At 42.3% G+C, this 14,778-nt stretch overlaps 2 protein-coding genes across 6 annotated transcripts in view; one reads left to right on the top strand and one right to left on the bottom strand.

Moving 5' to 3' along the window:
* Positions 1-14,778, bottom strand: part of EML5 (EMAP like 5) — a 337,324-nt gene that overhangs the window by 306,974 nt on the left and 15,572 nt on the right. For both annotated transcript variants that reach the window (XM_045015105.1, XM_045015106.1), the window contains one exon: positions 3,327-4,470. In XM_045015105.1, the coding sequence (XP_044871040.1) occupies positions 3,327-3,523 (197 nt within the window). In that variant the 5' untranslated portion in view covers positions 3,524-4,470. The remainder of the gene's footprint in view (positions 1-3,326; positions 4,471-14,778) is intronic.
* Positions 3,993-14,778, top strand: part of TTC8 (tetratricopeptide repeat domain 8) — a 92,166-nt gene continuing 81,380 nt past the window's right edge. For 2 of the 4 annotated variants that reach the window (XM_045015119.1, XM_045015115.1), the window contains exons 1-3: positions 3,993-4,304; positions 8,498-8,638; positions 11,641-11,775. The gene's annotated coding sequence lies outside the window, so the exon portion shown is untranslated. The remainder of the gene's footprint in view (positions 4,305-8,497; positions 8,639-11,640; positions 11,776-14,778) is intronic. The other 2 variants (XM_045015116.1, XM_045015117.1) reach the window with 2 other exon arrangements.

Here is a 14,778-nt window from a genome sequence, read left to right as displayed (position 1 = left end):
CCTAATTACTCTCTTATATAACAAAAACAAAAGGACATTCAATTAAATTGAAAGGCAACGAACAGATAAAAAGAAAACTTTTTCTCTCTCTTAATGCATAATTAACCTGTGGGACTCATTCCCACAGGTAAAACTGAGGCCAAGGGTTTACCATGATTAAAAATAAGATTAGACATTTTATATGGATAATGAGAACATCTAGCTAAATTAGGTAGGATTAAACCATGTGTGTGTGTGTTTTATTTTAAATAAGAGGTTTAAATCTTGACACCAGAAGCTAACCACTAACTGAAGGTATTAGGAGGAAACTCTCTGTCTACCATGGACAAGTTATTCCATAATTGACCACTAAAGCAGTTCTTGCTCCTTTCTCAAGCATCTAGTACCCACCATTATCAGAAACAGGATACTGGACTGGTCTAGAGGGATGACTGGTGTGATCTGGTATGAAAATTCCTATCTTTCTGAGTGCTGCTTAATATCAGAATACCATTCAAAACATGCCATATCTATGCAGAAGAGTACCAATGATCTACCCACCTTGTATTATGGGACCTAGTTATCAAAAGTTTATAATGCAATTTAAACTTAGCAGATGTAGATCTGTATGCATTCAAGTTTGATTTTTTTAATACATTATAAAGATTAAAACCTCAGTCCTGCTTTTACAACTGAGAACTCATATATGCATACAGAAAGGGCAATCCTGCAGTTTTCTTCCTGCAGAGATTTGTAAGTAACAACATTGCAGTATTCAACAAATGTGTTTTATCAAATCAAACAGTATGAGCAAATTTGCAGTATACTGAAAACTTGCTACTTTATGGAGAGAAAATAAAGCAGCTATAATGATTATTCTGTTATATAATCCCACTTTCAATGACATTCTCACATTTTTCTCATAGCTAATTTCTTCGAGAAAACAATTTAATATAATATTTCAGGATGATGAGATACTAAAAGTCATATAGCTTTAAGAACTAATGCCCTCAGTCACTAAACTTAAGTTTGAAAAGCTACCAAGGACGGGATTGTTGTTTTTTTTTTGAAAGGAGAAAGTAGAAGGTAACCCCATTAATCATAAAAAAAAGATGGTATAATTGGAAACAGTCATTCTACTGTTGAGATGAATGTTCACTACATCTTCAAGTGTTCTAACAGTTCTATATAGTCTTTCTAAAGTTCGATAGATATACAAAACTGTACAAAATTGAAAATACTCCCTGCTCCACAAGGATTACCTCAGCAAACAAATAAAGAATCAGATCATCATAACACCACTACTTTGTAAAGCAAGAACTTCCTGTATGTTTGATCATGATACTACAGAAGCCAAAACATATCTACTAACAATCAAGGAAGTCACTAAAGATTTCCCCCTTGCAGATTTTCTACTCTTTGGTACAGTTTGAATGATAGGTCGTTATTAGCCTTTTATCCCAAATCAGCACTCCATACAAACATTCATAGAGACCAAAGAAATTTCACAGTTGGAAGCCATAAACAATTTATTTCTCATGGCCCAATCCTGTCAACACGTCTACCAGGGGTAATGCTATAAGTAGCCCCATTGAAATTAACAGGGAAACTTCATGATAGCAAGTACTACATCAATGAGAACTATTCATATCAGTAATAACTATGTAGTAAACCTTTGCAGGATTGGTCCCTTCATTCGTATGAGCTGTGCTCAAAGGAAGCAAAGGCTCATGGGAGCTATGCTGAAGGATTTTCCACAATGCCCCCTTGCCTGAGGAGTTGATGACAATTCTTGAGGTGCTTTTTTGTTTCAGATTAAGAAGAAATTGTCAAAAAAGAATGAAATGACCATAGAACAAATAGCTAAATCACATATCTGATCCAGCTTGGTTGCATAGTACACCACAGCATTTCATGAGCTACCTAAGTTTTTCTTCTCATTTTGAGCACCAAATAGGAATTAATTTAGGGACAGAACGGTCTGTAAGAGAAGCTCATACCCGTACTTTTCAAACTTTTGAAGATTTTAAAGACCCTAAACAGAATTTTAAGATCAAAATAAAAACAGAAATATTTGTGGCCATTTTGGTCCAGATTTCTAGAATGTATTAAACCCTGAATGAAAGAGTCAGCATCCATTTTACTCTCTATGTGCAATGCTAGTTAATACCTTTGTACAGCAAATATAAAAGATATGCCTGGTGCTTTCCAGCATCACAAGCAATTCACAGTATACTATGTGTTTTACAAGATTTACTGGCTGCTGAAAATTGTTATCTAAATAAAAACAGCAATCAAAGGACAATATTTAAAATCCACACACAATGAGGCCTACTGGAAGAGAAAGGATTGCTGACTCAGGTTCACATCTACCCTTTATACACTTCAAAATACTGCCACTCACCTTCCAATGCTACCTGGGTATCCAAAAGCCTAAGATTGGTTTGGTGTATTTAGGAAAAACTCCACCTCCATGACATCTACTCTGCTTCTGCATCACTGGTGTTTAATCTTTTTTATTAACTCACCATTTAGCCTACACTTAGAGCTGTAGAATAAATTTCAAATCTGCAAGAATGTTTGGTATTATAAAATTATCTTAAACATTGCAGAAACTGCAGACGTGTCTTTCATTTCCATACTCTAATGGCTGTATTTAAATGTGGGCCAAAGGTCTACCTGCTGCAGATTAACCTCCTCCTGAGTTGAATGACTTTGAAATGCACATCAGATTACTACTTCCCACTTCCCAGCCTTTTGACTTTCACACACAGATGGGAACCAAGCAACGGTAGAGACATCATTTTATACTGGCAAAATATTGACATACAGCCATGCATACAAATTTCAGCACCAAGCACCTGAGGAAAGCAGGCAGTGAACCGCGCGATCCAAAAGCCGTTTCTACAGGGATTTCTATACTTGCTGCCATACAAGACAAACTAAATGGGGGAGGGGGGTGAATTAAAGCCACACTGTCATTGCCATATTCAGATTATTTCCAATATTCTGCCTGTGATCACGCCAGGAAAAAGGGGTGGGAGGTCTGGTGATCCTGGCACGGGACATGACACAGTCCGGTATCCCAAGTACAATTTGTACCGATGTTTCTGAGGATCGGGATCTCGGATACCCGGGGATGTCCTGGTGCCCCAGGCAGGGCTTCGCCGGGTGCTCCCGCGGCTGAAGGTGGAGGGTGGGGGCGCTAGGGGAGCGTGGGGGTTGCAGGATAGAAGGGTGCCACTAGTCGTTGGGACACTGACATCCGCCCCCCCAGCCACGGCACCTGCCCCTCCTCCGGCGGCTCTCGGGCGAGGGCAGAGGGAAGGTCGTGAGGGTCTTGGTACCTGATTATGTCGTCCTGGTGCCCCAGGTAGAATTTCTGCCGGTGCTCCCGGGGGCTGTAGACCACGCCGACCCCCGCCACGAAGTAAACGATCTCCTTAGCCGCCGTGTAGTAGAGGTTGTTGCGGCACTGGTGACCCCGGTAGCCATAGACCCACTCTAGCCGCAGGTGGCTGTTGGGGGCATTCTGGTCAGCCATGTCCCCACTGCCGGCCGGCTCCGCGTCTCCCCCGCCGGAGCCCCAGAGTAGAGGGGGTCAGCTACCCTCCCCCCTCCCGGGCTCGGTGCCTCCCTCGCTAATCCCTGGCCGCCGACATGGATGCCCGCCGCTGCCTCTCCTCCGCCTCCTCACAGAGGGCGCCGCCGAACGAGCTGGGCTGGTCTCCTCGCGCCAGACATGGCTGCACTGTGACACCGCCCGGAACAGTTAGCGCCAGAAACGGCTTCCCCTCAGAACAGGCTGTTGGATTGTAGCGCGCATGCCCGGGCCGCGTGAGCATGCCCGGCGCCGCCTGCGGAAAGCGCTGCCCTTCTCGGCCGCCAGAGCCCGCTCACACCAGTGGGTTGAAAGCGAGCGGAGGGAGGAACGGACAGGACAGAGCAGGGGCAATGCATGGCTAGAGGAGGGTGAAATAGGTGGAGAGCGGGGCAAAGTCCGGGACAAGATGCAGGAGCTGGGCTTAAGAAAGAGGCAGGTGGGCTGACTGGCAGACAGGGGAATGGACAAAGGGGACTAGGCTGGGCAAAAGGAATGAAAGTTACCAAACAGGGTGAGCCATCGGCAGTGGTTGCCAACATACGGAGTGGGTAGCTGCGAAGCTTGTGCTTCTCTGTGGCGATTACATCTCAGCACCACCTCCCTAGGCCGTGTGGTGTCTAAAACTGGGGGTAGCCCAATGTCTAGAATAAGCAGCTCTTTTCTTGCTGAAATGACGTATCGAGCAACCAAAGACGACTTGATTCCATGAAGTAGTTTACAGGTACCCTCTACCTCCAAAAGGCTTTCAGAGTTATCATATATGGCTGTAGTGTTTAAAAGAATTCCTTATCAGTTTACATAGGTGTAGCATGGCTGCATATAGCCTCATCTCTTGTCTGCAATGCTGAGTGCCTGACTGCTACTTCATTCAGTTCCTGTATTGCACTCTGAAAAATAAAAGGAGGGTGAAACGACTTTTAAATAGTATTTTTATTACACATTGTCCTTAGCGCACCATTATTTACCTTGATTGAAATCATGCTAATGTCAAGATGCTATTTAATTTATGGTTTAAATAGCAAATGATCATGGAAAATAATAATTGACACTATAAGCTAAGAAATCACATCTCATAGCGTTTTCTAGTATAACACTTCCTATGGTCTTAGTGTGATTTTATAACTTACAATTATTTCTACATTTGTTCTTTTTCCTATAGGATGAGTTTATTCTTTACCAGATGACTTTAAGCTTGTATGAATTACTGGGGTTATCACAACTTCTCCCTTTCGCTGTGATCCACCAAAGAGAATTTTCTTTCTTAATAGTTATTTCTCCTTTCTTTGAAATACCTGTGATGAATCTCAGGGCACCCACGACTGTGAGTCACCTTGTTACCCTGTGCCTCCAGCATGAAGTAGTCATGCCTATGCCTGGCTCAGTGTCAGCTCCCTACCACCAGCTTACTCGTAGCCTTTCAGCTGCTCAAGCATTCTCTTCTGGACTATTCCTGCCCTGTCTTTACCTTGCCTACAGCTAAGCCAGACCTAATTACAATATAAACACCACCTGAAAGGACTCAAGGATTCCACTATAAAAAACATCATGCAGCTCCAAGTGGTGGGCTACATGAGAGACCAACAGAGAGAGAGAGAAATAAAATAAATAAATAAATGGAAGCAGGGCCAGAGGACTGGGAACTGGTGGAGCTTATGATTTTGGACTTTGCTGGGACTCACTGAGGACAGGTGGATTATTTTGTGATTAAGGACTGAGGTTTGTGTAAACTGTATATAATATTAAACCAGCTCCCGAAAGGGGTGCTGAGAGTCACAACAGAGACTAACTGGCGTGCTTAAGGGGTCCACAAGACAGGCAAATGGGAGCAGAGTGCCTGTAAAGCAATCTCTGGCCATGAGAGGGTGCTGAATAAGCAGCCACACTGCTCTACCCATATATTTATTAAAGTCAACACAGAGCAGCAACACAAAGAAGCAGCATTACTGTCTGTATTGAGATTCATGAAGCCTGGAACTATGACTTAGAAGTAAAGCTGGCCAGAAAGTAGTCTTTCCCTCCCAAGCAAAATTTTGAGTTTTTGAAAAAACTTTAATCCCAAATCAGGACAAAAGGAGGGGGGGAGAAAGAGATATTTTTCGTAATTAGGGATAGATTATTTTCAGTCTATTTCAGGAAAACTGAAATTTTCAGCTTGCTCCCTGGGCAGTCTGTGGAGCCTGGGAGTCCAGGCTGCCAGGGATCAGGCCAGCCAGGGAACTGAGCAGCCTGACCTGAAAATTCCTAAACAGTTCTACTTGACAGTATTAAATGCACCATTATTCTTTATAGTGTATTAACTCTGACATGGCTAGCTTGTGGGGCCACCATAGCTCCTTCACACTCAGAGGTGTTTGCAGTGAATGTCCACAGCCCCTGTGTGTGTCTTTTGTGGAAGTGATGTGTAAAACCAGTTAAAACATTTTAAACTTAGAGAATTAACACAAGATTACCTCCTCCAATTTCCCTTATTCTCTTTCCTTAAGCTACATACAGTCTTTTGTATATTAATATGTATTAAACACTACAGCCATATATGATACGTGTGCAGTCCCATAAATTTACAGACTGAAGCCAAAAAAATGAGAAAATCCAACTTGCATGACTCTTTCTTCCCATAGCCTGAAGCCAACACACCGATTGGGTGATATGTTTAAATAATATTAAACATGCATGGTAACAGAAATGATTCATTTAATAACTTTTAGATGTTATGATCATCATCATCTGTTATAGGTCACTGATGTGCAATTAAGTTGTGCCACTGACTTCAATGGGCCCAGCATTTTACCCTTGGATCACACTTGCAACACAATGGAGGACCTAAACCAAGGATTCTATGACACAGTTCTCAAGATTAGTGAAACAAACTTCAATATACTGGCCAAATTCTAACTTAGAATCACAGAACTGGAAAGAACCTCGAGAGGTCGTCTAGTCCAGTCCCTTGCACTCAAGGCAGGACTAAGTATTATCTAGACCAGGGGTTGGCAACCTGTGGCTCCCGGCTCGCCAGGGTAAGCACCCTGGCGGGCCGGCCCGGTTTGTTTATCTGCCGCGTCGGCAACTTCGGCCGATCGCGGCTCCCACTGGCCGTGGTTCGCGGTCCCAGGCCAATGCAGGAGGCAGGAAGCCGCGGCCAGAACATCCCTCGGCTCGCGCCGCTTCCTGCCTCCCGCATTGGCCTGGGACCGCGAACCGCGGCCAGTGGGAGCCGCGATCGGCCGAAGTTGCCGACGCGGCAGATAAACAAACCGGGCCGGCCTGCCAGGGTGCTTACCCTGGCGAGCCGGGAGCCACAGGTTGCCGACCCCTGATCTAGACCATCCCTGACAGGTGTTTGTCCAACCTGCTCTTAAAATCCCCAATTTGGGTAATTACATCCATCCATCTGATGAAATCCCCCCAGCTGTTTCAACTGATATTCCTTTTTATAAGTATTCTTCACTTTTGTCCTAAACTGATGTGTATTTCTGATCTGTGCTTTTTAAGAAAGCTGTTGCTGTCTAACCCAATGATAGGTGAATTAACTTTTGTAATGTATACTCAAAAAAACCCCAAAACAAAATCCCTCCATCTATATTAAAAGAGGCTTCAAAGCCAAGTACTCAAGTGAGGACATGCCGGAATTAAGATTACCAGTGTAATCTTATTTAGCCCCCTTGTGTGTGTGTGTGTGCACATTATGAGAATTACATGATCACTTCAATCTGTGACAGTACTCCATTAGTGTTACCTCCCCATATCTACAGTCTTCATAAATTCCTCCCCTCTCCCCCATCCACTTTGATGAAAAGAGATGTTAAGAAAATCGTTCATTTAACTTATCTGCAAATTCATTATCCTTCTGAATTGCTCCTTTTACTCCTTCATGGTTGAGGCAGGCCTATTGATTCTGTTACAGGCTTACAGCTTCTGGTATTTGAAAAATCATTGTTGGACGTTTATCTCAAAATTCCATCTTAGCCCTCTTAATTTTTTTCTTACATATTGGCTCATGTGCTCTACACTTATTATTGGCCTTATTAGAGTTGGATTTCTATTTTCAGCTGTCTGGCTGAAATAACCTCTTGAGCTTTGCCATTGAGCCATGCTGGTTTATAACTTGCTTTCCAATTTCCTCTTTTGTCCGGAAGTCTGCATGCCATGTGTGACTCTTATGGTATGCTTAAATGCTACTGAATAATAGGTAGCATTCTTGCCAGATCTTAAAGATTGTTATTTCTTTTGACTTTAGGGCCTATTTTATTTACTTCCTCATTTATGTGAAAACTCACTTCTGAAGTTGTGCCACCATACTAGTTTGAGACCTTTCCATCCCCAAGCATACTAAAATTAATGTTGTCACTATTACTTAGTGTCTCATCTCTCTCATGCCTATATATCTGATAATCACTACTTGAACCAGCTGCTGGGTGTTACATAGGATCTATTAGAAAACAAGCACTGCATGTGTGTTCTTTGTAATGAGCTGTTCCAAGAAGCACTTGTTTAAGAAATCACTTCTTTACATACAATATACTGTAACTCTTGTCACTATTGCTATAACAATACTTTTGCTATAACTGTATATTGTGCTGAATGAAAGCTTTTCATAGTTATCTGAATTCATTTAGAGATAGTATGGGACTTGCATCATTGTGTAGTGACACAAAATGTAATTTGCACTGATGTGTTTGACAACAAAGAAACACAAAAGATGTTTCTGTTTTACCTTAAACATGTTTTCATAAAATTAAATACAATAATCAGCACCATGGACAGTACCATTTAACACTTTCATTAACCGTTTGTTTTCTGAGGGAGAGCAAGGCTGGAATTGTTCAGTGTCTGCTAATTCCTTATGTGGATGTGACCATACCACTGGCTGAAGAGGCTGGAGTCCTTTTGTGATGATTACCCTGTAACCCCGTTCAGGCTGAATTCATATGCATGAAGAGACAGAAAAAGGAGGAGGGACTGAGAGCAGAGCATCAGTGAGCATGTAGAAGTGTGCAGAAGAATGAAGAGAAGACTGGTGGAGAAGGAGCTCAAAGATCTCAAGTGACTGATGAAGAGGTAACGGTTGGTGCTGAGGTGGGAACAGTTGGGCTGCTAACTGCAGAAAAGGCTATGAGTGCCTAAGCTGAGCAGGTGGAATGGTAATGGGGGAAGGGAAGCAGATGTAATAAACACCTTCCTGTCAATTTTCTATTGGTAGCAAAAACTGGTGCTGAGAATGTAACATTTTGCACTGCTTCATAGGCGTCACAAGTTATGATAGCTGGTCTTCTCAGATTTTGCTACCACTCTTATCCTGGTCCTGGGGTGGCAAATTCAGAGATAAAAAGGAGCTAATAAAGAAGAATAAAAAAATACTACTAAATAATTTTGAGTGGCCTACAGTTGTGCCTATCCTATTTGTGTTGTAGGTATTTTATTTTCCAGCATCCCACTGTGGGTTCTCCTATTAATTATAAATTTTAGATCCTTTTATGACAAGTGGAAAACATTTCACATCTAAGTGGGTTTAAAGTTTTCTTCCCCATAGTTCCAATGATTCCTAACTATTTCTTTTTTTTAATCTATCATTAAAATCATCTTGTTCCTATATACACACACACTTTCATATTGTGGCACACTACCTACATGAGGTAGACAAGGCTTTCTTTGGACAACTAACAGAAGTTTCCAGATCACAGGCCCGGATTTTCATGAGGGACTTCAATCACCCTGACATCTGCTGGGAGAGCAATACAGCAGTGCACAGACAATCCAGGAAGTTTTTGGAGAGTGTTGGGGACAACTTGCTAGTGCAAGTGCTGGAGGAACCAACTAGGGGTCGTGCTCCTCTTGAGCTGCTGCTCACAAACAGGGAAGAATTGGTAGGGGAAGTAGAATTGGGTGGCAACCTGGGCAGCAGTGACCATGAGATGGTTGAGTTCAGGATCCTGACAAAAGGAAGAAAGGAGATCAGCAGAATATAGACACTGGACTTCAGAAAAGCAGACTTTGACTCCCTCAGGGAACTGATGGGCAGGATCCCCAGGGAGATTAATATGAGGGGGAAAGGAGTCCATGAGAGCTGGCTATATTTTAAAGAAGCCTTATTGAGGGCGGAGGAACAAACCATCCCTATGTGCAGAAAGAATAGCAAATATGGCAGGCGATCAGCTTGGCTTAACAGAGAAATCTTCACTGATCTTAAACACAAAAAGGAAGCTTACAAGAAATGGAAACTTGGACAGATCACTAGGAAGGAGTATAGCATGCTCGAGCATGTAGGGGTGTTATCAGGAAGACCAAAGCAAAATTAGAGTTGCAGCTAGCAAGGGATGTGAAGGGTAACAAGATGGGTTTCTACAGGTATGTTAGCAACAAGAAGGTGGTCAGGGAAAGTGTGGGATCCTTACTGAATGGGGGAGGCAACCTCGTGACAGATGATGTGGAAAAAGCTGAAGTACTCAATGCTTTTTTTGCCTCGCTCTTCACAGACAAGGTCAGCTCCCAGACTGCTGCACTGGGCAGCACAGTATGGGGAGGAGGTGAGCAGCCCTCCGTGCTGAAAGAACAGGTTAAGGACTATTTAGAAAAGCTGGACATGCACAAGTCTGTGGGACCGGATGCAATGCATCCAAGGGTGCTGAGGGAGTTGGCTGATGTGACTGCAGAGCCATTGGCCATTATCTTTGAAAACTCGTGGCAATCAGGTGACATCCCAGACTTTTGGAAAAAGGTAAATATAGTGACCATCTTTAAAAAAGGGAAGGAGAATCCAGGGAACTACAGACCAGTCAGCCTCACCTCAGTCCCCGGCAAAATCATGGAGCAGGTCCTCAACGAATCCATTTTGAAGCACTTGGAGGAGAGGATGGTGATCAGGAACAGTAAACGTGGATTCACCAAGGACAAGTCATGCCTGACTAACCTGATTGCTTTCTATGATGAGATAACTAGCTCTATGGATATGGGGAAAGCGGTGGACACAATATACTTTGACGTTAGCAAAGCTTTTAATACGGTCTCCCACAGTATTCCTGCCAGCAAGTTAAAGAAGTATGGATTGGATGAACGGACTATAAAGTGGATAGAAAGCCGGCTAGATCGTCGGGCTCAACGGGTAGTGATCAATGTCTTGATGTCTAGCTGGCAGATGATATCAAGTGGAGTACCCCAGGGGTCAGTCCTGGGGCTGGTTTTGTTCAACATCTTCATTAATAATCTGAATCCATCACATTATATTTACGGGTACTTAAGCATGTGCTTAATTGCCTATATGAATATGAATGTCCTCAGATGCATACTTATGTAATTTGCCAATTTGGGCCTTAAAGACTATTAATTTACCTTTTCAAATTTTATTTTCATTGATCTGCCTGACATGTTAGTAGAAATTGGCAGAGATGGCATGTACCTGTCAACATATTTAAAATATATATATAAATTAATCCATTTAAATTACATAAAGCAGTTCATAAATACCTACATAATAGGAATCCTGTTTAATGTTAAAAAGAGACTGGTTAATAGAAAACTAATTATAAGATTTATTTATTTGTAAGAGAACAAATGCTGTCTTGTTCTAAATACAAACGTATAGATACCGAGGTCAAATCCTGTCCCCACTGAAGTCAATAGTAAAACTACTGCTGTCTTCAGCAGGTCCAACATTTTACTATGTATTTAAATTAACATGTTACTGAATATATTTTCAGCAGCAGGAAGTACTGCAAAATGCTATAATTAGTTGTGTATTTTTATACTCTCTCTATGGTTTAAATAGGTTATAAATCTATAGTTAGAAGGTGCGACAAAGTTCCTCCTCTGCCTTGGTGGGTCCTGCGCTTATTGGCAGATTTGCTCACCTCAGAGATTCACAGCAGCCCTCAGTCTGGCCACTTTTGCTAGTGGCTCAAACCTGCCGTTCACTCAGCTAACCTGATCACTGGCTAGCGTGGGGAAAGGGAGGAGAACAATCCCTGTAGTCTCTGCTGATCTACCTAGTGGGTCAGGGGACAGGCCAGGGACCTTTCCCTTTGGTGGGACCCACAGTCCAGGTCAACTCTTCTTGTATCCAATAGGGTGTTGGTGGGAACCTGGGACCACCCTCTACTCCGGGTTGCAGCCCAGGGCCCTGTGGATCGCAGCTGTCTACAGTGTTTCCTCACCGCAGGACCTTCCTCCTGATGACACTTGTACTCCTCAGTCCTCCAGCAGTAAGTTTTCTCACTCTCAGCTCCTTGCGTGCCTCTTTCTCCTAGGTCCTCGCACACACCTAACTAACTGAAATGAGGTCCTTTATAAACCAGGTGCCCTGATTAGCCTGCCTGTCCTAATTGATTCTAGTAGCTTCTTAATTGGCTCCAGGTGTCCTAATTAGTCTGCCTACCATAATTGGTTCCAGCAACTTCCTGATTATTCTGGAACAGCCCATTATCTTTCTCCGGGAAAAGGGACCTGCTTAATCTGGGGCTAATATATCAACCTTCTATCACTCTCCTGTAGCCCTCTGGCCTGACCCTGTCACAAAGGATATTCATTAATATTTCCAATTTACAGTACAAAGGTTGTCCTAATTTTCCATTTGCTTAAGTTTTTATGTCCTCAGTATTATGTCTCCTACAAATCTTATTCGAAAAAGGGCTTCTATTTTACCTCAGAGTATGAGTAGTTTTAGTAGAATGAAGTTGAATACTCTCACTTTGAAACTAGTGATACGTCAGATGATTTCACAACCATCTTTTTATTAAAAATTTTAATATTCTTCCTTAAAACTTCTTTACCAGTGCACTAAAGATGATAACCACTACCAGTGTTAATCCACATTGTTACAATTCAGTAAAAATGCTTTCTGAACCTCTAAACAATGCAATAAGTACCATACTTCAGATCGCCAACCATCTGCCACCAATCTTCATCTTGCTCTTACAGTCACTACTATTCTTCTCGGCAGAGATGTTCAGGAATCACAGTGTACAAATACAATTGTCATTCACACACTCTGGATCTAAATGACCTGTCTTCAATGTGCATTCCACTTCCAATTAAATATTTACCATGGTAATCCATCTAGGTGAGCTTGAAAATCTGTATCAAGCATCATCAATTCATATGACAGCCTAAGCAGATTTAAATGAAGTACATGAAGTGAGGCTGATTAAATACCTTTGCCTCTTCCATCAATAATCTTATACTGAAAATCTGATTCTGAACTCCAAACAAATTGATTTTGAACTGTAAACTAAATATAGAACTCTATTCTAACAGCAATTTACATGACCACCATCTTACGATGTTATCTAAAATAACAAAGTAGTACCTTACTTGCATACAAAATTAATGGTGTATTTCTCTCCTCTTCAGATATTTCTCTGCAACTAAAAATGATGTGGGCTGATCAGTCCATAAACATGATGCAATTTATTTTTCCTTTTAAAATACCATCAACTGATTGATGCAAATTATTAGATTTAAAAAGTCAAGATCACATCTTTCTGCATATTACGAAGCAGAGATTTGAAAATATAATCCACTGTACTAACTTCACAAGAGATCTCTCTCAGCCAAGCCTTTTGACAATCATGCAAATACACTGCTATAATAAAGGTCACTACAGAGCCAACATACAGTACTGTAGGTTTTAAGAAGATGTGACAACAGTTCCTTTAGAGATAAGAATATGTAGCAGATATATTCAGCAAAAACTAAGGGCAATAAACACATGCAACAACAGTATTCAAAATTAATTTAACCACAAATATCCTTAAAGTCGTCAATTGCTTATTTCACTCTATAAATACTGTATTCAGATACTGCATACCATAGATATGCCATTTGCTGCCCTCAGATTGCTCCCTCTGCTTGTGTTCGGACCTTTGCCCCACACTGCATCTGTCTTGGCTCTTTAGATTAAAACTCATCAGGGAAGGGGCCATCTACAACTCTGTTTATATAAGGGCTACCACAATGGGGCACATTCTTGGTTGGCCCTTAGGTACTACCATAAACGTGTTAAGAAGAAGTTACTCACCTTTTGCGAAAATGATGGTTCTTTGACATGTGTCCTGCTACGGGTACTCCGCTGTTGCTGCGCTTGCATCCCTGTGCTGCTGATAGGAGAACTTTGGTAGCAGTGTCTGTTCAGCCTGCACATGCACTGTTCCCTGCATTGTGCTATGCCACAAGGCTAACCAGCACATGTGGATGAAACCATGCCCCCGCCCGCCAGTTCCTTCTCTTGACAAGAACTCCAAAGTAGAGGGGAGGAGGGTGGGTCGGGAAGCACCCATAGGGATACACATTTTGAAGAACCATCATTGCTGCATGAGTAACTTCTTCGAGTAGTGTCCCTATGGGTGCTCCACTGTAAGTGACTCCCAAGCAGTAACCCTAATAGGAGGCTGGGCTTCGGAGTATAGTCTGTTATGGATGACAATACTGCAGAGCCAAAGAAGGCGTCGGAAGCAGAGTCTCTGGTAATCTCATAATGTTCTGCGAAGCTATGCGTAGACACCCAGATTGCTGACCTGCAGATCTCCAATATAGAGACATTCTTGAGGAAGGCGACAAAGGAGAAAACCGACCTTGTGGAATGTGTTTGGATTCCGGATTGAGATACTATGTTACAAACCTGATAAACTGTATCAAACACAGCTGAGACCCATTTGAGGAGTCATATAATATCACTGTGCCTTTAGACCTTTCTGCAATGGAAAGGAAAAGTTTAGATGATTTCCTAAAGGCCTTTGTCCTGTCCAAATAAATGGCCAGGGCTCTCCGAATGTCTACTATGTGCAGTTTAGCTTTCCTGCTATCAGGGTGAAACTCAGGGTAAAAGATTGGAAGGTGAATCAGATGGTTTATGTGAAAATATGAGGTCACTTTGGGGATGAACTTTGGATGAGAGAAACTTTGCCCAAAAAAAATATTGTATAAGGGGGCTGTGCCATCAGTGCCGCTATTTCCCCTTTTCTTCTTGCCAAGATGATCACCAAGAGGTATGTGAGTGAACAAGTAGCCATGGGTTTGAAAGGTGGCCTAGTTAGGCTCTAAGTTTAGGTCCCATGCTGGGGTAGGATGTCTGGGTTGGGGGAAAAGGTTTACTATACCCTGAGGAACTGTTTTGTGGTTGGGTGTGAAAGCACTGAATATCCCTCTATTTTTTTGATGGAAGGCTGCTATGGCCGCAGGATGAACTCTGAGTGAGCTAGAAGCTAGTC

The sequence above is a fragment of the Mauremys mutica genome, chromosome 4 (genome assembly GCF_020497125.1).
Source record: "Mauremys mutica isolate MM-2020 ecotype Southern chromosome 4, ASM2049712v1, whole genome shotgun sequence".
In the NCBI taxonomy this organism is placed as follows: Eukaryota; Metazoa; Chordata; order Testudines; family Geoemydidae; genus Mauremys; species Mauremys mutica.
This window is presented reverse-complemented; position numbering and strand designations above follow the sequence as displayed.